Genomic DNA, 24062 nt, shown 5'->3' with positions numbered 1-24062 from the left:
TATTTTGTATTTTTAAACCATTAATTAAATAGAACAAGAAAAGTATATACCAGGAATACAGAGCAAATATATCCAATGATTAATCATTTGAGGCATTTCCTATAAAAGCAAGAAAAAGAAGGATTATTTACTATCTTTGCTACTATTCAAGAGTGTGCCAGGTTTTCTATACATCACTATAAGACAAGAAAACAAAAGGAAGAAAAAATATTGGAAAGCAATAGATAAAAATATAATTATTTTTAAGGAATATAATTTTCTATTTAGAAATCCAAAATAATCAACTGAAAAACCATTAGGTATTACAACAGGATTCCACCAGGTAAATCAACATATAAAACCAACTAATAAACACTGTGAAAAAAAAAAACCTCTTTGACTTATAATAGAACAGAATGTATAAAATATCTTGCAAAAGCATAATATGTGTAAGAACAACCTGAAAGAAAACTAACACTTTACTCAAGGGCATAAAAGAGAATTAGAGTGAATGTAAAAATATACTTATCCTTGAAGAGAAGATTCAATATTATAAAAATACCAGTTCTTTTTACATAATTTCATAAATTAAATATAAGTCAACACTATATTAGCATTTTCTCTTCAGCATTGGCACACTAATTCTAAAATTGTTCTGGAAGAGAAACTGTGCAAAAATAGATAATATAATTTTCTTAAATGGTGACTTTCATTTCTACACTTCAAAATATACTAGAAGCAATCTGTTATTGACACAGGAATAGATACATAGATTAATGGAATACTTAAGAGTCCAGAAACAGATCAGATATTTATGAAAACTGGTCATGTGATAAATATAACAAGTCACAGGTGAAAAGATGTCCCCACTAGAGGTGTTCAGGAAAATTGCCATTATGTTGGAAAAATGTCTAAAATTGGAGCTATACATTACTCTTTAGTCAACAAATGCATTCCAGATGGATTTTATATATGGACATAGTATAAAGAACAAAAAAGATAGTGTTCCTCTGAAAAAATTAAGCTGAATTTATTTTTTTAATGCTTATCTGTTTTGAGAGAGACAGAAAGTATGCATGTGTAGGGGGGAGGGGCAGAGAGAGAAGGAGAGAGAGATTCCCAAGCAGGCTTTGGGCTGTCCGATGATGGGTTCAATTCCACAAACTGTGAGATCATGAACTGAGCCAAAATCAAGATAGTCAGACACTTAATGGGCTGAACCACCCAGATACCCCTAATTTGAGTTCTTTATAGATAGCTGATAAAAAGGAATTATTAAAAAATATTACTCCTGAATTAAATGTGGAAGAAACAACTTTAAAAGATTAAAGCAATAATTATAAAATTCTAAGTCAATTCTTTATTCAGGTTGTTCCTCAAGTCCAAGTACATGCTTTTTAAAAAGAAGATGGAAGTAAGTTAGAGCTAATTACTTATAGGTTTGGTTTATGCCAGAAAGAAGACATAAAATTGTAACCAATAGATGCTTCATTCTATAGCAAACCTATATTGTACTCTGATATCAAATTTAGGCAATTGAGAGTCGATTCTGATATCTTTAATTAAAAATAAGATGTTTTCAGACATCTGTCTTTTTTATAATTCCCATCTCTAACTTTGTTTTACTTAACACTTTTCTTGATTTCATCAGTTAAGTGATAAAGAGAGTCTAGACCTAAAATTCATATGGTCTCCATTTGGGCAATTGGAGGGCAATTGGAGGGGAATGTGCGAGAGCCAAACTGAAGTCATATTTAGGCCCTAAGGCTTATTTGAGAGTGTGCTATACACAGTGATTAAATTGAGGTTACAATAAAAAAAAAGATACATGTTATTTAAAAATTAGGTAATCATTGGAAGATTAAAAATATATTTATGTCTCCTAAACCTCTAAAGATATAGAAGGGACTCAAGGATTCAGATAACTGCAACAAATGAAAGAAATCAATAAAAAATTATAGTTAACATAAACCAGCAATAGCATAGCAGAAGGCATTGTTATGGGTGAAATAGTTTAAATTTTCTGATTAAAAAGCAGAATGAGAAATTAAGTTAAAATATTTAGCTCTAGGCTAGAGACACAGGCAAAATAAAATGATTTCATTTTTAACAGAAAAAACTATATGTTTTTGGCCACTTACTCCAGCTTACAGAAAAAGTGCCATAAACTCTGGGTAACTATTCTGGAAGAAGGGAAAGAGGAGAAGTTTTCTTATCTGTTTTGTTTCCTACAGTTTAGTACAATTAAGATTTTTCCCATAATGTAACTTAAAAAAGAGAGAGAAACAAATTATAGGGGTAAAAAGGAGACTTAAAAAATCTGTTAATTACCCCAAATCTGATAACTACTCAGATCCTGCTCCCACCCCCCGCAGAGATACACACACACAGAGTGAAGCAAAGATAAGGGAAAAAACAGATCCTACTTTTAGAGAGGGGTAGAATCAGCAAATTTAGGAAATGAAAATATGGGCTGTCCAGTTAAATTTCAATTTCATGAAAAAAACCCACTTTTTAAATTTTATATCAAATATTACATGAGATATACCAATACTAAAAAATGTATTCACTATTACCTGAAATTCTTATTTACTGGCCATCTTCTATTTTATTTGGAAGCCCTAGGAAGGGGTATACATACAGACGGGTGAAGAAAAACAAAAATAGTTCAAGAAAGCAGCAATCATATCTGAAACTAAAGTCTCTAGACTGGGGTCCAGGGTCCAGACTTCAACACACTGAGGAATTCTGATAGCAACGTGGATCACTATGCTTAAACTGTTTCCCAGAATAGGAATAGGAAAACAAGACTTTGCATGGAAAGAGGAGTTGGGGGTGGGAGGTGAAAGGAGAGGAACGTGAGTCCTCGTGATAGAATATGGAGAATGCCCTTGGTGCAGAACTTGGGCAATGAGGAAGACAGGAACTCCGGGAATACATACACCATGCCTTACGTGTAGACTAGCCACAGAAATAACTCAAGGAGCAATGCAGAAGGTACTGAGACAGGAATCTAACAGGGGCTACAGGAATGAGGTATAGAACACATGTTGTGGATACCAATATTCACCATTTTGGCGAGTGGATAGGTGTTGGGTTTTCTTTAAAAAAATCAAGTGTTCAAATAACATTTGCAGGAAATTTAGTAGCTATCAACAGAGTAATGCTTTAGTTTTCTGCCACTGTTGGGAATAAGCGATCCCAAATGTTTAGTGAATTTTCCAGATAAATGGATATGTCACCTTAAGGGCCTCAAATGTTTTCATTTTTTTAATGTTTATTTATTTGTGGGGGAGGGGTAGGGGCAGAGAGAGAGGGAGACACAGAATCTGAAGCAGGTTCCAGGCTCCAACACAAGGCCCAACACAGGTCTCGAACCCATGAACTGTGAGATCATGACCTGAGCTGCAGTTGGATGCTTAACTGACTAAGCCACCCACGCGCCCCTCAAATGTTTTAATAGAAGGGCTTTTTCTTCTGAAATCCTTCATACATTTAACCAAGATCCTTAAATAAAGTACATTAACATAATTCATCCTTTTTAATGACTCTTACAGGGAGAGAAAGGAAAGGAAAGAAAGAAGAAAATTATGCCATTAGAGATTTCTAAAATATGTAGGGATATTTTGTCTTTTCAATTTGCTTGTCAACCCTTTCATATAGACATTAATAATATCAACTCTAAAATAAATAAAGTGAGTTTCAGATAGTTTAATTGGCCTGCCTAAAGTCATGGAGCTAGTAAATCTGTCTCTAAAGCCCATGACATCTCCACCTCACTGCTCTACTTCCTTGATACAGTGGTCCCTACGTATACTTTGTGGCATCAATTACACTTCCCAAAAGCATATTGTCCTCAGCTTTGAGATGGCTGGATAACAAAACTAACTTTGAATATGTAAAATATTCTCTATTATAATTTATCTACATTCTAAAGGTATCTAATAATTTTCTAACTTGAAGCACCTGAAGAATAATTATAGTATCTTATCATTTAAAATGAATGTAATGAGGATATATTTTTAAATAAATATATAACTAGGATATATATAAAAAATTTTACTAGACTAAGCTAAAAAAATTTAAAAAGGAAACAAAGTCAGAGAGGAAAATAATACATTTGGGAGTATTATGGGAGGAAATGACTGTATTCACTTTTTTCTCCTTCAGTGATTACTCTTTGGGGAGCCACAAAATATTTCAGAAAGATAAATCTGTTATTCAACTTAGTCTTCAGAAAAACGGGAAAGTTCCAGGAAAGTTATCTCGAAAGGTAAGATTTTTTTAGCATTGGTTTGAATTTGCAAGCTGATCATTTTAAGGACAGTATTCTTATCTTTATGGATTGTTGCCAATTTAGAATTACATAGCTTAATGAATACATGTTCACTTGAGTATGTTTACTGAAACATAATGAAATATTTATCTAAATGCCTGTTAACAATTTGAACCGAAGTAATTACATGAACACATTACTGCAACCCTAGTATAATAGCAAATCAATTGGTCTCTTGGAAAAATCATTTATGAGAAACTTATTAATGTTATTATATTCATACTATCCATGAAGCCACTAGGAAGTGAACAGAATAAAAAATGTGAGGGGGAAACCACTGAAGGAAGAAAAATAAGAAAAATAACTCTTGTTTGAAGAAACAGAACTCTTGTTCTATTTGAAGACTGTTTATGTCGGTATCAACACAATTTAAATCAAGACAGATTAATATTCATAATATATATAATAAAACTACCTAGAAAGAGATTACTGTGCTTTAATGACACAATTTCATGCTGTTAGATATGAATTTTATTCCCTATGTGATGTCTTGAGTTATCTCAAATCCAAATTGCACAGTATGCAATGAACTTTGATATTTTGGTAGCTTTATCTGTAGAATCTTCCAATTACCTGCTTTAAGCAAAAATCCCATCACCCTGTCATTTACATCAGATAACAGATTTCCAGTGCATGAGTTTTTTTTTTTTTTCCTAGTCTGAGGTGTTTCATCATAAAAAGTGTCAGGTGGTGCATTAGGTTGCAATATATCTATGTGGAATATAACATAATAAGGCCAAAAGAGAGTTGTTTAGAAAAATCTTTTGGAACTGGTACTCAGCTCAGCCACTGTTGACAGTTTCAGGGCTATGCATCTGAAATCTCCACAGAGAAACATTACAAAGTACAATGAATACTCTCAATATTAATAAACCTAAGAGTCTTCAAATTGTCTTCTATGTTTTCAAAAAGCTAAAATCATCATGTTTCATTTCAACATGGGGGAAGGAGAGAAAATATATGATTAGAATTTCTACTCTCTTTGAAAACTTTCATGTTGCTGAAAAATAACTTATTTCATTGGTAGCAATTCACAAATCGCTAGCATTTCAATTTCATGTAAATTAAGGTTTATATTTAGATCCATTTAACACACCACTACTTGGATACAATGTATGCTGACATACATTTTAAGTCTGAGACTTTATTTAAGCGTCACAATAATTCTATGTGGCAAATACTGTTAAAAATAAGCAAACTGTATCGTAAGGAGCTTCATGGCTGTCCCCAGATCATATTCATGGAACTGGTAAGCAGAGGAGGTTGGACTTGAGCCCAGTCAGTCTCCATAGCCCATATTTTGTGCTATCAACTTATATGACAAGTATACTTAGGATATATATTTTTTGTTTTCCATGGTTATATTAATTTACCTCAAAGTCAGGGACATGATAGGTGTTCCATGATGATTAACCATATTAAGTACATATTAGAGGCCAAATACTGTTATCAGTGCTTTACATGTATTAATTTACAATAGATCGAGAGGGAAAAAAAGTGATAATAATTATTATTTTCCTTCTTTAAATAAAAGTACTGAAAATTCAAAAGAGCAAACTGAACAGCCTAAAGTCTCACAGCTTGTAGAGAAGGAGATGAGATGGGCATAGAGCTCACTCTATCATAATGGCAGCCTATATAGTGTCTATGGGCTACTGTCATTACCATCAAATCCAAGGACATCATTTCTGGGTGTAACGTGTAAAATTATCACTAGAAATTCCTGCTTTTCAATGTGTCATTTGGATCATAGCATGAATTAAGTTACATGGCTGCTTTTTTATGCTTCAACTCACTTTACTTCGTATAGGGAGTATCACCATCTCTTGGCTAATTCAACAATTAACAGGTAAAAAGTATAAATGCTTTTCCTCATCTCATCCACAACGTTTCCTACACTAACACTGTTATTTCAAAATAGGTGGGGTGCCTGGGTGGCTCAATTGGTTGAACACCCAACTCGTAATTTTGGCTCAGGTCATGATTTTAAGGTCCATGAGATGGAGCCCTACGTGGGGCTCTAAGCTGGCAGGATAGAGGCTGCTTGGGATTCTCTCTCTTTCTGTGTCTCTCTCTGTCTCTCTGCCTCTCCGTCTCAAAATAAATAAACATTTAAAAATGGATAATATGCTTGATGACACAGAAGTCTATATATTCTCCCATTAACTCACAAATTAACTGTATCACTGCAGTGTAGTAAGCCCAATACTAATGAGTAGTTAGAGTGCTGAACAAAATCAACAACATCCCAGCCTTCAGAGGGCTTAGTGCCCAGGGGATTCAACCGGCTCTGACCCTCAATTAAAGAGCAGTGGTGGCCTTCACAAAGACTAAGAGAAAGGCATCCCATATTTCTATCTCCCTCTAAATCTTGTTTCTTGAAGGATTTTTTAGCATCATATTTCAAAGAGAAGATACTGCATTTTATTAAAATCTATAAAGGTTTACTTGATGATACTATGCTAAGTACATCATATATATAGAATCTAAAAACAATTCATTCAACAAATATTTATTTTAAAAAATTGTTAATGTTCATTTACTTTTGAGAGAGAGACAGAGACAGAGCGTGAGTAGGGAAGAGGCAGAAAAAGAGAGAGATACAGAATCTAAAGCAGCCTCCAGGCTCCAAGCTGTCACCACTTAGCCTAACATGGGGCTTGAACTCATGAACTGTGAGATCATGACCTGAGCCAAAGTCGAATGCTTAACCAGCTGAGCCACCTAGGCACCCCAATTCAACAAATATTTATTGAATACTTTTTACATGCGATATTTAGTACTTGACTTGAGGATTTTCTATAGTGAGTGAATAGGTTAATAAACCTACTTAAAATTCAGAATTATGTCTTAAAAAACATATATGCACATATGCACAGACTGGTACTCATTTGCTCAGAACCCACCTTATAGGCACTCTTCTAAACACTGGAAATACAAAAACAAGACATTTCAGTACTTATTCTACAATGCAGAGTTCTCATTCTGGTAAAGAAGACATACAATAAACAAATATACATTTAGGGGCGCCTGGGTGTCAGTTAAGCGTCCGACTTCGGGTCAGGTCATGATCTCACGGTTCGTGGGTTTGAGCCCCGCATCAGACTTTGTGCTGAGAGCTAGCTCAGAGCCTAGAGCCTGTTTCAGATTCTGTGTCTCCTTCTCTCTCTGCTCTTCCCCTACTCGAGCTCTCTCTGTCTCAAAAATAAACTATGTTAAAAAATTTAAAAAAACAAATATACATTTAAAAGTTTGATAGAGATATGTGCTTTGAAAGAAAAGATAACTATGCTTCTAAAGATTGGAGCAAGACACCTGATACAGATGAATCAGGGGTGGTAATCATTTCTGTGTATAAATCCTAGAACATGTAGACCTAGCTGTCACCATAAATATAAATAAAGAGTGTTAAATTTGCTAATTTGGTATCTTGTTTAAAAACAGAGATTCTGGATTCATACTGCCAAAGTCAAATGTCTGCTCTTGGATAATTACATTCACCCTATTTTTCTTGTTAAAACACGTGAATAATAATATTTATCTAATATGATTATTATTGGAACTTAATTGAGATATGTAAATGAAAAGCTTAAAGCAGTGCCTGTGCCTAATCGAGACTATATAAGTATCAGTTATTGATGTCATAAAATTAGGGATTTAGCCTTTTACTATTAAAAACTATATGGTAAGGTGATACTGAATGTTCTCTCTTGATCCTATTGTTTAAAGTGGTTTTAAAATTCTCTACAGTTTTCATAATTTTTGCTATAAAAACACTTATAAACAATTATCTTTCCAGTAAAACAACACACAATGGCCATTTCTTCTACATAATACTAGGAACATAATGACAATTATCATTCCATTAAATTTATTGACACCATTTCCTTTCAGTAGATACTTTAGAGTTCTCTAATTGTACAAGGCACATTGAAATAGTCAATTCATCTCAGATGCCTTTCCTATTTTAAACTTGCTTGTCTTATACTGAAATATGGTAATTCAATTCCTTGTTCCATGAGATTATTCATAAAATAGTTTGACAGTCCATATAAATCTTTCTAGATTTCAAAATTTTACAATTTCCATCTTGACTAGATGTGTATAATTGAGGCTTTAAAAAAGTTTGTTCTCTCTTTATCTCCCTCAAATTTGATAAGTATTTTCAACATTGTTGACATTAATCATAAAATCAAGGTTTCATTTTAGCTCAAGGAAAATCACAGAACACAGCAGATTTTTGTATGAAAGAGTAAAAAAAAGACACCTTAACTTTTTCCTCAGCTTTGGAGAACAGTAAAGTGTGTGATATATTCCATGGACAACTGCTCAAAACTCTTCTCCAGATTTTTGAGCTCCATTAAATAAAAACAATCAAAAAAACTTTTCTTGTAAGTGACAATATGACAAAGGCCAATTTCTCTCCCAAAGGCATCTCTGGAAGCCAAGTAAAGTGGTTTTAAAGTGAGTATGATTATGCTATACAAAAAGATGCAAATAAGTCATTATTTATATGCTTGCTTTGGTTATAACTTCTGAAAGAAGTTTCTTTTCTTCTTCTGAAAGTGTTTTTTTTTTTTTTAAGCATGCATTCAAGGTATTGTATTACAGTGATAACCTTACCTCTCCATGTAACAGCTTCCTTCTTCCTCACAAAAGAGCCCAATAACACACCTTAGACCTTAGGCCATACAAAGGTTTTACTTCTGATATTTTCTGTCAGAAGATCTAATAGGCAGTTTTACAAATAGATTGTTTATTAACATACAAGATTACATGCATTCCAGGCATTAAGGGATTCCCCAGATCTCAAACTTAACAGCTGTGTGTAATGAAAATGGTGCAATTATGGGGGAGTCTATTGCATTCTCCTTTGCAGGCTTGCATACGATTTTCATAAATGCCTGTTGCAGAAGAGCTAAGCAAGGAGTTATGGTGTGAAAATGTGTGTGTGTGTGTGTGTGCGCGCTCACGTGTGTATGCATGTGTGTATTTATGCATATGGACCATAGGACTGATAGTTTATGATGAGTAGTTTCTTTCTTTTTTTTTAAATATTTTTTTATTTATTTCTAGGAGAGTGAGAAAGAGACAGCGTGAGCAGGGGAGGGTCAGAGAGAGAGGGAGTGACAGACTGAAACAGGCTCCAGGCTCCGAGCTGGCAGTCAGCACAGAGCCCGACGCGGGGCTCGAACCCACGAACCGCGAGATCATGACCTAAGCGAAAGTCGGACGCTTAACTGACTAAGCCACCCAGGCGCCCCTATGATGAGTAGTTTCTGCTCATCTGGGGAAAAACCACATGCCTCCTGATAACTCTTGGAATTTATAGTTGTCACTCATTAGCACACTTCAGTGTTCATGAAATGGAAAGTTCTGTTACACTCACATTTGGGAGGCAAGATATGGTGAAGTTGAAAAATGGAGTTCATTCTAGGTCTTCCAACTGATCTGGCAAGCTGTCGGGTCTCACACTGCCCCAGCATCCACAGCCTAAATGTAAAGAAAATGTGCATGTATGGGAGAGAACCGGCGTCTGCCAGGAGAACTTAATGTCTGACCTTGGTGATGCCAGGATGTTTTTTCCACCGTCCTTGAAGATCCTATCCCAAAGCTCAGTTTTCTGATTCATTTTTGAAAAGAATGCTTACAGAGTTAAGAAGAATCTTGTAAAGTCTTTAAAACAAAGTATTAAAATGATGAATGAGGGTTATCAAAAGAGGTGAATAAAATGACAGCAGAAAGCTACAGACCTATTTTTATCTGGTACTCATTCCAATTCACTCTATAAATATTAATATATTCTGCTGTCTACAGCATGAAGATGACCACAGTCAGTTTTATCTGAACCAACTTCTAGAATTTATGCATATTTGGAAAGTATCCAGGTAAGATATTTAAATTTTTTCCAAGACTACTCTCTGACCGAGTTCTCAAGCGCCAAATCACAATATTTTTCAGTAGACTGTAAAAACTGTCCTTTCATTAGTACTGTGGAAGTTATTGTACTTTTAATAGATATCTCCCTTTGGCAAATTCTGTTATTAATTATCTATTCTTCACAGCTATTCAGATACATTTGAAGAGCTGCTAACACCTTCCATAACAATCTAGCATTCATTTTAAAACAGCTCTGCTACCGGTTATTATGTTTTCAAGGATTTTTTTCCTCACTCATTTTGTGAATTTGGGTGTGCATGTGTCACTAAGGTCTTTGTATAACTAAATTTCAACACTTTGAAAGTCACCACATCCTGCTTTAAATTTTTCTTGAATTCCCTGAAAATAACTGGTATATCATAAACAGAGGAGCGTGAATTCAAGTTGGAAAACTCAAATGACAGTAAATGAACATATCCTAATTGATTCTCATATCTAAATGTATGCATGTATTATCTGAAAGAACAGACCCACCAGGAAACTAACTTGGGAGAAGATATCAGTGTTACAGTATAGGTTCATCTGAATTTAATGTTGTTCTGAGCTGAATGAGCAAAAAACGGGGTACATATCATAATCTCCAAAGCGAAGCCTCATATAAAAAATATGATTGAAACTGTTTTTAGTGACTATTCATAATAGCTTTCAATCACTTAGTGGAGTTACTGTACATTTTACATACATTATCTCATCTAATTCTTCCTACAACCCTGTGATAAGACATAAAATTTACTTCAGAATCAAAGAAACCAAAGCTCCAGAAGGTTTAAATAACTTCCTTAAGGCCACTTAGTCCATTAGTGGTAGGACAGAAATTAGGACTGTCTGAAATTTGCAAAGACCCTATTCTTTTATTAAACTATTCTTTCCCTGTATGCCACTTTTTATTTCCTCCAAAATATTCATTCTCACACAACAAAATCACAGAATGGGTAGGACTAAAAAGGACTTTAAATGTATTCTAATCTAAATTTTTATTTTATAGCTCATTACATGAATCAGGTTTAGGTTCCCATCAAAATGGCATGTTAACAAAGGTTGTAGTTTCCTTGTTAAAAAAAAAAAAATTATCCAAAAAAAAAAAAACCCTTAGAGAAAGGCATCAAATTTGACAAATTCTTTTAAAAAATGGGAAATCCTTAGGAGATAAAGGACTGTTCTGAACTGGTTTGGTGGAGGACTGTGACTTGTATGCAAGTAGCTGCTGTCTGGGACACAGAGAGACAAGGGGACTATGCAAAGAAGGGGAGAGCAAAGTAGTTTTCCTTCTGTCTCTGTCTTCCCCTGCCATTGCCAGCCCCCTCACAGGAGTCTGGTGACCTTGACCATTGTGAAATACAGGTGTCCACAGGGTTAAATTAGGGTAAAGCAAAAGCTCTGCCAACATGGAGACTGGAGGAAACCTGGCAGGGACAGACTGGTTTCAAAATATAATTCCTCTGCTCCTTCCCTCTAACCCCAGGATATTGCTGCCTCTCCTCTGGTAAGGAAACTAAAACAGAAAAGTTCAAAAATTTGTCAACCATCATAGAGATAATTAATGCTACAGCCAGGACAAAACCAAATGTCTAACACTTAGTTCTTATTCCATTTTAAATATTAATATGGTATACAACATTAAATTATGCATAGAATGTATTTATTTATGGTATTTATAGTATTGGTATATATTGTATATTATTTCATATGTAATAGCATTATATATGTATATATGTACACATTTTATATATAATAGCATTGTCTCTGTGTGTATGTATATGTGTTATCCATTCATCCATTGATGGACATTCAGGTTGTTTCTATGTCTTGGCTATTGTGGATAATGCAGTAATGAACTTGGAAGTGCAGCCATCTCTTCAAGATAGTGATTTAATTTCCTTTGAATACCAGAAGTGGGAATGCTGGATGATATGTTAGTTTCTATTTTCTTCATACTGTTTTCATAGTGGCTGAACCAATATACATTCCCAACAGTATACCAGGGTTTCCTTTTCTGAATAGCCTTGACCAGAGTCTTTCCGGTAATAGCCTTTCTAACTGGTGTGAGGTGATATCTCACTGTGATTTTGATTTGCATTTCCCCATCTGTTCTCAGCCTTCTGGCTAAGATCAAGTGTAGCATGTCCCTGATGATTAGTGATATTGTTCATGTACTTGTTATTCATGTGCTTGTTGGCCATTTGCATATATTTTTAAGGGAAATGTCTACACAAGTCCTCTGCCTATTTTTTAAATTGGATTGATTTTTCACTATTGAGTTGTATGAGTTCCATTTCACATTTTGGATATTAACCCCTTATCAGATACATAGTTTGCAGATATTTTCTCCCATAACCTATGTTGCCTTTTCATTTTATTTATTCTTTCCTTTGCTGTTTAAGGTTTAAGATGGGGTGCAACTTCATTCTTTTGGATGAGAATATCCAGTTATCCCAAACTAATTATTGAAGAGACTATTCTTTCTCCACTGATTATTCTTGGCTCCTTGTCAAATATTACTTGACTTTATATATGTAGGTTTATTTCTGGGCTCTCAAGACTATTCAGTTCATCAATGTGTCTGTTTTTACATCAGTGTCATCATACTTTTGATTCCCAAAGCTTTGTAGTATGCTTTGAAATCAGGAAGTGTGATGCCTCCAGATTTGTTCTTTCTCAGGATTGCTCCAGCTCTTCGGGGTATTTTGTGGTTATATATTAGTTTTAGGATTGTTTTTCTTATTTCTATGAAAAATGACATTTAAATTTTGATAAGATTATATTGAATAGGGTCGTCTGGCTGGCTCAGTTGGTAGGGCATGCTACTCTTGATCTCACGGTCGTGAGTTCAAGCCTCATGTTGGGCATAGAGCTTACTTAAAAAAAGAAATTAAATCTATAGATGGCTGTGGGTAGTATGGACATTTTAACAATAGTAACTTTTCTGATCTAAAAACTTGGATGTTTATGTGTTTTCTTCAATTTCTTTCATCAAAGTCTCATAGTTTTCGGTGTATAGATCTTTCACTTCCTTGGTTAAATTTGTTCCTGAGGTTTATTTGTTTTATGCTATTCTAAGTAAAACTTTTTTACTTTTCAAAAACTTTCATTGTTAGTGTATAGAATCCCAACTGATTTGTATATATTTATCTTGGATCCTGAAATTTTACAGAATTTTTTTATTAGTTCTAACAGTATTTTGGTAAAGTCTTCAGGATTCTCTATATACAAGACTGTACCATCATCAAACAGACACAATTTTATTTCTCCCTTTCAGTTGGAATGGATTTTATTTCATTTTCTTGCCTGATTACTCTAAGACTTCTAGTACTAAGTTGAATAGGTGGAGTGAGAGTGGGAACCCTTATCTTATTCCTGATCTTAGAGAAAGTATTTTTTAAAATTTTTTAAATGTTTATTTTTGAGAGAGACAGAACATGAATGGAGGAGGGGCAGAGAAAGAGGGAGACACAGAATCTGAAGCCGACTCTAGACTCTGAACTGTCAGCAGGGCTTGAACTCACTAACTGTGAGATAGATCATGATATGAGCTGAAGTTGAACATTTAACCAATTGAGCCACCCAGGTGCCCCTAAGAGTAAGTGCTTTCAACATCTCACCATTGAGTATGATGTTAGCTGTGGGTTGTCATACATGAACTTGAATTATGTTGAGATATGTTCTTTCTATACCTAATCTGTTAAAAGTTTCTATAATGAGAGGATGTTACATTTTTTTCAAATGCTTTTTCTGCTTCTATTGAGATGATCAATGATTTCTGTCTCTCATTTTATTAATATGCTTTATTACATTTATTGATTTGTGTAGTTGAATCATCCTTGCATCTCAAGGACAAATTTCACTTGATCATGGTGTAAATAATCCTTTAAATATGCTGTTGATTTTGGTTTGCAAGTATTTTGTTGGGAATTTTTGCATCTATAATCCTCAGGTATATTGGCCCATAGTTTTCTTTTCTTGTAGTGTCCTTATTTGGCTTTGGCATCAGGGTAATTATAGCTATATATAATGAGTTTGGGAGTGTCCCTCCCTCTTCATGTTTTTGGAAGAGCTTGAGAATAACTGGCATTAATTTTTCTTTAAATATTTGGTAGGATTTACCCAGGAAGCTATCTGCTCCTGAATTTTTCTTTGTAGGGTGAGTTTTGGTTACTGATTTAATCTTCTTTTTACTGGTCTGTTTGGATTTTCTATTTCTTCCTGATTCAGTCTTGGTAGGTAGTACTTTCTTAGAAATCTATTTATTTCTTCTGGGTTGTTCAATTTTTTGGCATATAATTGTTCCTAATAGTCTCTTTTGATGCTTGTTTCTTGTAACAGTTTTTAAATTAAAGTCTATTTTGTGTAATACAAGTATATCTACCTCTGCTATCTTTTGGGTCTCTATTATACATGAAGTACCTTTTTCCATCCCTTCACTATGTACATATATAAGTTCTTGAAGCTGAAGGGAATCTCTTGCTGGCAGTATATATTGTCTTTTTTTTCCATCCATTCAGCTACTATCTGCCTTTTGACTGAAAAACTTTACATTTAAAATAATTATTGATAGTTAATGAGTTACTATTGTAAGTTCATTGTTCTCTGGCTGTTTTGTACCTTTATTCACTCTCCTTCCTTCCTTTCTTTTCTGTTTCTCTCTTTCTAAATTGATGACTGGTCATAGTAATATACTTTAATCCCCTTCTGTTTACTTTTTGAGAATCTGTGATAGGTTATTGTTTTGTGGTTACTCTGAAGTTACTTGAAATATTTTATAAAAGTCTTTTAAACTGATAGCAATTTAGCCTTATTTTCATAAAAACTCTACCTTTTGCTCTGCCCCAACATTTTATGTTTTTGATGTCAGAATTTATACTTTATATTATGTATCCATTGACAAGTATTGAAGCTTTATCTATTTTTAATGCTTTTTTCTTTGACCTCTATACTAGAGGTAAGGGATTGACACATCATTATTACTATATTAGATTATATACTTGTCTTTTCCATAAAGTGTGTCGTATATTTTCATGTTTTCCTGTTACTAATAAGCATCTTTTCATTTCAGCTTGAAGAACTAGCATTTCTTCTAAGGTAGGCCTTGTGCTGACGAACTTTTTTGCCTTTGTGAAAGTCTTTATTTCACCTTCATTACTGAAGGATAATATTTCTGGGTAAAGTATTCTTAGTTGGCAGAGTTTTTTTTTTTCTTTCAGCAACTTACATTTATCATCCTACCCTCCTAATTTGTAGTATTTCTGCTGAGAAATCTACTGATAGCTCTATGGTGGTTCTCTTTTATGAGGAAAAATTCTTCTCCCTTGTTGCTCTTGAAATTTTCTCTTTATATTTGATTTTAGGCAGTTTTATTTTGTTATGTGTCTTGGAGAAGATCATTTCAATCTTTGGATTGAAATTATGGGGTGACCCATTACTTCACAATGTCTGAATCTCTTCCCAGGTTTGGGAAGTTCAAAAGCCATTATTTCTTTAAATAAGCTTTCTGCTCCTTTCTCTTATCTTCTTCTTTCAGGACTCCAATGATATGCACATTGTTTCTCATTATGGGGTTCCATGAATCCCATAAGCTTTTTAAAATTCCTGTTTAAAATTTTTTTTTGTTTTTCTCCTTCTGGTTAGGTAATTTCAAATAATTTGTCTTTGAGCTTACTGATTTTTTTCTTCTGCTTGGTTCCTTCTTCTGCTGAAGCTTTATATAGAATTCTTCAGTTCAGCCATTGTATTCTTTATCTCCAAAACTCTGGTTCCTTTTTTGTTTTCTATACCTTTATTCAACTTCTCATTGTATTCTTACATTGTTTGGATGAGTTCATTAAATAGTCTTTCTGTGTTCTCTTATATTTCTGAGCATCTTTAGAACAATTTTTTTTTAATATCTTTATTTCTAGGAGAGAGAGAGAGAGAGACAGCGTGAGCAGGGGAGGGTCAGAGAGAGAGGGAGACACAGACTCTGAAATAGGCTCCAGGCTCTGAGCTGGCAGTCAGCACAGAGCCCGACGCGGGGCTCGAACCCACGAACCGCGAGATCATGACCTAAGCGAAAGTCGGACGCTCAACCGACTAAGCCACCCAGGCGCCCCTTTAGAACAATTATTTTGAATTTTTTTGTCAGGCAATTCACATATCTCCCTTTTTGGGGGTCAGTTGCTGTAGGTTGGTTGTGTTCCTTTGGTGATGTCATATTTCCCTGACTCTTTATGATCCCTGGAGCCTTGCATAGATGTCTGTGCCTGGGAAGAAGCAGTCAAATCTTCCAGACTTTATAGGCTGACCTCAGAACAGGATCTTCACCTTCAGGTGAGGCACACTGGAGCATGCTATAGCCATGAGTCTAGTGGTGCAGGACCAAGTATACAGTCATCTGGAAGACCCAGGTCTGGTGAATGTGATGTCTCTTTAGCTCAGGTCACTGGGGACCACAACATCTTTAACAAGTGCTATTGGCATCTTCAGTGGTGTTTCCTGGTCCAGCAGCGAGGGACCAGGCCAGGCAGTGGTTGTTGCTAGTTGGTGGCATGCACACATACAGTTTGTGGGTCAGCTGCAAGTGCCTGTGTAGTGGCAGGAACTGGTTGCAGACATACATATAGTAAGGGGGAGGGCAGGGCTGGCAGCCAGGACTAGACTAGCTGCAGGTGCGCTGGCACCGTGGGGCCCCTGGCTGTTGGTATGCACTCCTGTGGCTGCAGTCTCACCTTGGCCATGTGCACAGCAGTGGAGGCTACTATGGGTTTCAGGCTGGTTGGATACGGGTACACAGCTGGAGGGGCTGGTTGCAAGTAAGCCCAACAGTGTAGGCCAGTCACAGGAAACAGGGCCAGAACCAGGCCTGTAGGCAGCTATGGGGTCCTGGCCAGTGGGTGCATTCCTGTGCCTGCAGTGTCTCCCTAAAACATGGCATGGCAGTGAAGGCCAGTACATAAATCGGGCCAAGGGCTTGCAGGCGCACAGCTTGGGAACCAGCTGCAGGTGAGCCCTAGGGTGGCAGTGGGTGGGGGAAGGGAGCTGGGAGAGACTCAAGCAGCTGCTGTTTGTGAATATGAATACCTGTGTGTGATGGGGGCAGGGAAACCGTGAAATCTACAGGTGTGTCTGCAGCTGCTATTGGTTGGTTTCTTCCGTGGTGAAAGGTACTGGGCCCTCTGCAGTGCAGGTCACCAGGGACGATGGGAACTCCAACTACATGGCCCATACTGAGAGCTCCAGCCCTTCTTCCTTGTTCCTAGCCGTTGTTATGTATCTCAGCTTCGCTGGTCTCTGGGTACTGTAAAAGCAATGCAGGTCCTTCTTGCAGTGTCCCTTAAAGGCTAGGGGAAACTGCTGGTTCACTTACTGTCCCTTTCCCAGCATGAGGAATTCTCTATTGGCAGTGAGCAGTGCTGGCCTGCAGGATGAGATGATGCAAGTAAAATGAAACCACCTCTCCTTTTTGTGTGGTTATTCTCAGGCTTTTTGTTTTGTTTTGTTTTTTGTTCTACAGTATCGTGAAAGTTTCTTAGAAGGATTCTTAAGCTCTCCCAGAGCTGTTTTTCTTTATAGATAGTTGTCTAGTTGTGAGAATACACAGGCTGATCTCCTACTTTGCTATCTTAGAGACCTCCAAAACTGCTTTCTGGAATACAGTGCTATTCTGCCTTCCCTCCTCAGACTACTTTATGGTGTCATTAAAAGATTAAACACTAGATGGCAGGAGCTCTGTTTTCAGTATCCCTCTTCCCTGACTTGACTTCCTCTTAGAAGCTGGGCAATATATACCTTCATTAGTTTCCAGGGCTTTTTCTATAAAACAAATATAATACTTAGTAGCAAGATGCTGAAGATATATATTCTTGAGGGTCTTTTAAGTTTTAGGGTCAGGTTTTATATAAAAACCCTCCCTCCAATAGCCACAATCTTTTTCCATTCTTTCCCTATACCTTCACTGACTTTTAAATGGTCTATGCATTTTGTCTTTGAACTGTCAGATTTCATTCAACTAAAGAGATGATTTAATAAAGGCTGAGAAGCCAGCTATTGAAAAATATATTGGTGTGTCTTTAACACTGTTTTGTGTTGTCTGACTTGTTAAGTTCAGTGGTTTTCAGGACAAATAGGAAGAGAAAGTCATAATGTTTGGAAAGTAATTTTGATTAGTGAAGTCAGAAGAACCTCTGCTCATCTCACATCTATTCTACCCAAGCATAGATAAAGTTGGAGCAATAAGAGAAGCTTAGGGAAAAAAAAAAAAAACATACAGAGGTTTGATGTCAAAGACAACCTTTTCTATTATAAATGTATGTCATTAATTCTGAAACTAATTCTCTGCAAGCATTTGCATATTAACAATTCTTGATGTTAGTGTTTGTCATTATCTGCTCATAAACCCTTTCATAACTTACATTTTCAAGTAAGAGTAGTTTGATAGAATGAACAGTTGAGAGGTTTGGTTAATTTGGTATTCATTTCTTTGGAGTTCTAAAGTTTTCAAATATGTCTGTAGTCTATCAAGTTACATAAAGTTTATAAGCATCCATCTGAAATAGTTTTTATTTACTTTTTTTAATTTAGTTAAATGTTTTATTTATTTCTGAGAGAGAGAGAGAGAGTGTGAGCAGGGGAGGGTCAGAGAGAGAGGGAGACACAGAATCTGAAACAGGCTTCAGGCTCTGAGCTGGCTGTCAGCACAGAGCGTGACGTGGGGCTTGAACCCACTAAACTTGAGATCATGACCTGAGCCGGAGTTGGACGCTTAACTGACTGAGCCACCTAGGCACCCCTGAAATAGTTTTTAAAACTGTGTCAATAGCAATCCTTTTTAAGCCATGTCTGCTGTAGATTCATGGACAAAACAGCACTTAACAATATATATGCTACAGTTACTATAACTTTTCTTAACCACATTTAGACAAGGTTGTTTTTTTTTCTTTCCAGACAGTGCCTTTCAACAGTAATAAAAAAATATGACTTCCGCCTGAAATGCCTATTCAAAACCCAGGTATTGACTTTTGTTACTTTATCTATCAATTCAATAAGCATTTATTAACAATATGCTTTTTTCTAAAACTTTACAATTTTCTGAAGATACAAAGATGAATAAAGTAGAATATCTATACTTGAGCAGCTTTCATTCTATCATAGCAAAACCTGCAAGTAAATAGATGTATATTAATAAAGTGTCATAGGTACCATGAAAGACCTATGTGTACACAGGATACAAAAGAAAGTTATCAATTTTACCCGTTTGATCCGAATGTTGAAAAATGAGTATGGCAACTAAGTAAGGCACATGGTGAAGGAAGGTGGGGAGTGGAGATAACTTTTAGTGAAGAACAACATGAAGAGAAGCAGTTAGGAAAAGCCTAGTGTGATTAGAAAACTGTATGAAATTTGGAATGGCTACAATTAGGGTTCAAGGTGAGAGACTGGAAAGAGACCAGATGAAAGGGGTAAACAGGAGCCAACTTACGTAGGAGCCTAAGGACACTTTATGGACAATTTAATGATTTTCTACTTTGTCAACTGATGACATACAGCCATTATGCAAGGTAGTAGAATGACAGATGGATGCTTAAAGGAGCATTTCATTACATTAGCCCAAAGAGATGATAAGGGTTTTGACAAAAACTCTACAGTAGGGGCGGTTAGGAGGGAACAAATTCATAACATGTAAAATGTGCAATTTATATGATTTGGTTTCTTGTTTTGTAAAACAAAAGAAGAAAGTGTGTAGAATATCTCCACATTTCAGGCTGCTAACTGACTACATGGAGACATCAGTTCACTAAAATAGCAAAGAGAGGAGAAGTTAGCTTGGCAGGGAAAAATGGATTTAGCCCAAGACTACTAAGATTTGGTCGCCAACTGGGAATCAAAGTTGTGGTCACTGTTAGGCAGATCATATCTTATAGCTTATTCTTCCAGGGAAGGTTTCATCTTCCACAGATAAAACATGCTGTGATAATAGAAAATTGTGTAAATACAGTGTTTTAAAAGAAGTGAGGATTTATTTTTCCATTAAATAATTGACTCCTGAAATATATGAACAGATAAAAAGCCTAAGTAAGTATCCCTAATATTAATTAACAGTAGAAGATTCTGAAAATAATCTGGATAGATACCAAACTCATGTGGATTCCACATAAATGTTTAAAGACATGATGATGACAAATACACAATTCATATTCCCTCCCAAAGTGTATTCCTATTTGTCTAATTCCATTTTTCCTTCTTGATCTTGGCTTAAATCTGGTAGTTTAAAACGTGAAATGTGTAAGAAATTCATAGAAGATTGGTTTAAGTCTCATAAAACGGACATAACTAGTACTTCTTTCAGCTTGATTCTTCATCTTTGTGATAGTCACTCTTTCTAGTGTAGAGTTTGTCGACCCAAAGCAGACGAAGACTTCATTCCTAAATCATTTATGTCTTTTGCCTATATATAGATATACTTTTGAGGTTATGAGAGCCTAGTAAAGAGTGACTGGTAATTATCTAAATGTCTCAGTACTGCTCATATCACAGATGCCTTTTTATACATACACAAATCCACACAAGTTGTTGAGAATCTGTAAAGTTCTTAATTTCCAAGAAGTCTGATCATCTTACTCTTATATAAAGCCTCCAATATTTTCAGTCCGAAAGAATCCATTGATTATTGTAAATTTTTCCAGTATGACTTTAAAGCTGGCAAAACATCAAATAATTACTGTCTTTACATTAACACAGGCAAATAGTTATCATCACCCACATCTGGCTTATCTTATAAATAGGCCACAGTGTCTGTGATTTTCCAGACAAACTCCTTCCAAAACAATGGGCTTCTTAAATGTGATTCTTCCAATGAGGCATCACTAGCAAATATCTGAGAAATGAGGACAGACTGTGATACTTCTATTTATTTGATGACTGTATTAAATAATATTTCATCAACGTCAAAAACAGTACAAACATGAACAATGCTTATTTATATTGCCCAAACTTGGATTATTAAACAGAACTTTTTAAAAAAAAATTTTAATTGTTTATTTGAGAGACAGAGAAACAGAGCACAAGCAAAGGAGGGGTAGAGTGAGAGGGAGACACAGAATCAGAAGGAGGCTCCAGGCTCCAAACTGTCAGCACAGAGCCCAACACGGGCCTCAAACCCATGAACCGTGAGATCATGACCTGAGCTGAAGTCAGACACTTAACTGACTGAGCCACTAGGTGCCCCTAAACATAATTTTTTTAAAGACAGGAAACGTGCAGGCTGAATTAATATGACATAGATATTATTGACTAATATGGATAATTTAAATTTTCAAATATTTTCTTTCCCCAGCCATGGTCATTTAACATATTTTAGACTTGACTTATTTCATTTTGGGTGTCCTGACTATTATGTTTGCTAAGTAGCTAGTTTTGTAAATAATTGATACAGAACTTTTCTTTTGGACATTTTCTTCCTCTCTTCTATTCCACTAATATCCAGCAAGGTAAGGAACATTTTCTATATTCATTCTATATTCTGTATTGATCTCTACTATTTCAGAGAAATTAAGAATAAAAGAAAAATAATTTCTCCCCTAAGGTATTACTTAATGGTTACTTAATGCTAATCAGTGAACTATTTACTCACTAGAATCAAGAGAAATAGAAATCTGGGGCACCTGGGTGACTCAGTTGGTTAGGCGTCTGGCTCGATTTCTGCTCGGGTCATGATCTCACAGTTTGTGGGTTGGAACCCCGTGTCAGGCTGTGCACTGACAGCATGGAGCCCTCTTGGGATTCCTTCTCCTCTCTCTGCCTCTCCCCTGGTCTCTCTCACTGTCTCTCTCTCTCTCTCAAAAAAGGTGGGGAGAGGAGAGAGAGAGAGAGATAAAACTCAGAACCATACTCTGAAGTTGCTGATGATCTAGTTGGAGAGAGAATATTCATATAAATAATGTACATAGAGTGGCATATATACAAAGCAAAGCAGTGTAAAACAAGATTTCAGTCTAGGTGCAAGAATCAACTTCTGATTCAAAGTTGCTTCTTCCTAGTAGCCTCTACTGCACTGTCTCCAAATTTTTTTATTACAGTGCCAAATAGGACCTTTAAACAAAGTTAGCAATCCCTACCAGTGATGACAAACTTAGATTAGAATCTAATAACTGGTAAACTAATTATAAATTGATGGATTTGGATTGAGAAAAGTCTACTCATGCTGGAAAAAATGGTTTGGCGTCATGAAACATTTACTTGGTCTAAAAAGAGCTAAAAATCTCCAAACACTATATCATCTAGTTCATGACTCAGAAAGTGTACAAACTAGATAACCAGAATGGCACCTCTATTATTCAGGTTTAACTAAATAAGTAGGACAGAATAATAATTTTCTCACACTTTCCCCTCCCTAAAACCCAAATCCAACTGAATTCAGCCTCTAGACAGAAGTTAAAAATTCCACATATAAGCAGAAATAAAGGGGGCACATAGGGATCTTCTGTATTTGGCTTTATTAGAACTGAAGCTCTTTTAGTAACAAGCAGACCTATTGTTACATTTTTATAAGTACTAAATTCAAACTTAATTTATTTTTTAACTGCTGATTTTTGAGAAAGAGAGAGAAAGAGGAAAAAGAGAGAGTGCAAGAACATGAGCAGGGGAGGGACAGAAAACAGAAGACAGAGAATTCCAAGCGGGCTCCACACTGTCAGTGCAGAGCCCAACATGGGGCTTGAACTCACAAACCATGAGATCATAACCTGAGCTGAGATCAAGAATCAGATGTTTAACCAACTGAGCCACCTAGGCAGCCCTCAAACATAATTCAAACCGAATGGCAATAAGGACAGAATTTAGGAACAGAGACTCCAAAGTCAGATAGCAGTATATGCCAACCTCCACTGAAGACAGTTTTTATTCAACTTTCTGAGAGCTCATAGCATTCATCACTAGAGTGAATTTAATGAAATATAACGATGATTTTTTAAAATTAATAAAAAGTGTATGTAACATGATTATTATAATATGTGGCTGGAAGATAAAACATGCTCAGGTAAAGATAAGTACAAGTGTTATTTTAGTGCTATTAGAGTTACTATTTTTAGAGTTATAGATTTTGGGGGCTAATTGTCATAAGTTTTTATTGCTAAGGTAGAGGACTGTACAGGATCCAGAAGAAAGAAGAAAAATGTCGCAAAACCAATTTGCATTCAACATAGGATTTAAGAAGAAGTGGGGAAGGAACAAAAAATCCTAAGAAGAAAATAGGACAAAATGAATAGGAAACAAGGACCTGGTTAAAGGTTACTAAAGAAGAAGTCAACGAGATGAAGGAGATGAAGTCAGGTTACAAGAAAAATAAAGCAAAACTGCAAAATTGGAAACCACCTTTGCAGAAATAAAGGGCATACTGAAACTACTAAAAGTCAAACATATTATGTACAAAACATTTTCTGACTTAAGGAAGAAAAAAATGAAAACCTGAAAGTAGATATCCAATAAGGAAAATAATCACTAGCCAACTTAATTTGTATTCCAAGTAAGATCTAAAGCATTGAAGGGTTTGGCCAAAGGAATAACATGATCTGACATTTTATTTGGGATTTGTGCAGTGAATTATATAATAGTGAAGAACATTTAATAATATATATACAGACTAAAGGATAGTTCTAGAGCAGGCATTCTTATTAAACAGTAAGTTAGGAACAAAATATTGCTGGTATCATAGGATCTGCCTGTCTGCCACTTTGTATCTCTTTTCCTCTACATGAGGGGTATCCTTTGGTGAAAAGTATTTTGCAGGTTTTCTTTTCATCATTTTACCTTTTCACAATACCTTCAAAGGCTATCTATACAT

The 24062-nt window shown here is 35.5% G+C and overlaps 1 protein-coding gene across 2 annotated transcripts in view; it reads left to right on the top strand.

Annotated features, from left to right (window-relative positions):
- Nucleotides 1–24062, top strand: part of PIK3C2G (phosphatidylinositol-4-phosphate 3-kinase catalytic subunit type 2 gamma) — a 326049-nt gene that overhangs the window by 29495 nt on the left and 272492 nt on the right. For both annotated transcript variants that reach the window (XM_077756378.1, XM_077756377.1), the window contains exons 5-7: nucleotides 4150–4252; nucleotides 10133–10203; nucleotides 19169–19232. In XM_077756378.1, the coding sequence (XP_077612504.1) occupies nucleotides 4150–4252; nucleotides 10133–10203; nucleotides 19169–19232 (238 nt within the window). The remainder of the gene's footprint in view (nucleotides 1–4149; nucleotides 4253–10132; nucleotides 10204–19168; nucleotides 19233–24062) is intronic.

This window comes from Crocuta crocuta, unplaced genomic scaffold, assembly GCF_008692635.1.
Source record: "Crocuta crocuta isolate KB4526 unplaced genomic scaffold, BGI_CrCroc_1.0 scaffold262, whole genome shotgun sequence".
NCBI lineage: Eukaryota > Metazoa > Chordata > Mammalia > Carnivora > Hyaenidae > Crocuta > Crocuta crocuta.
This window is presented reverse-complemented; position numbering and strand designations above follow the sequence as displayed.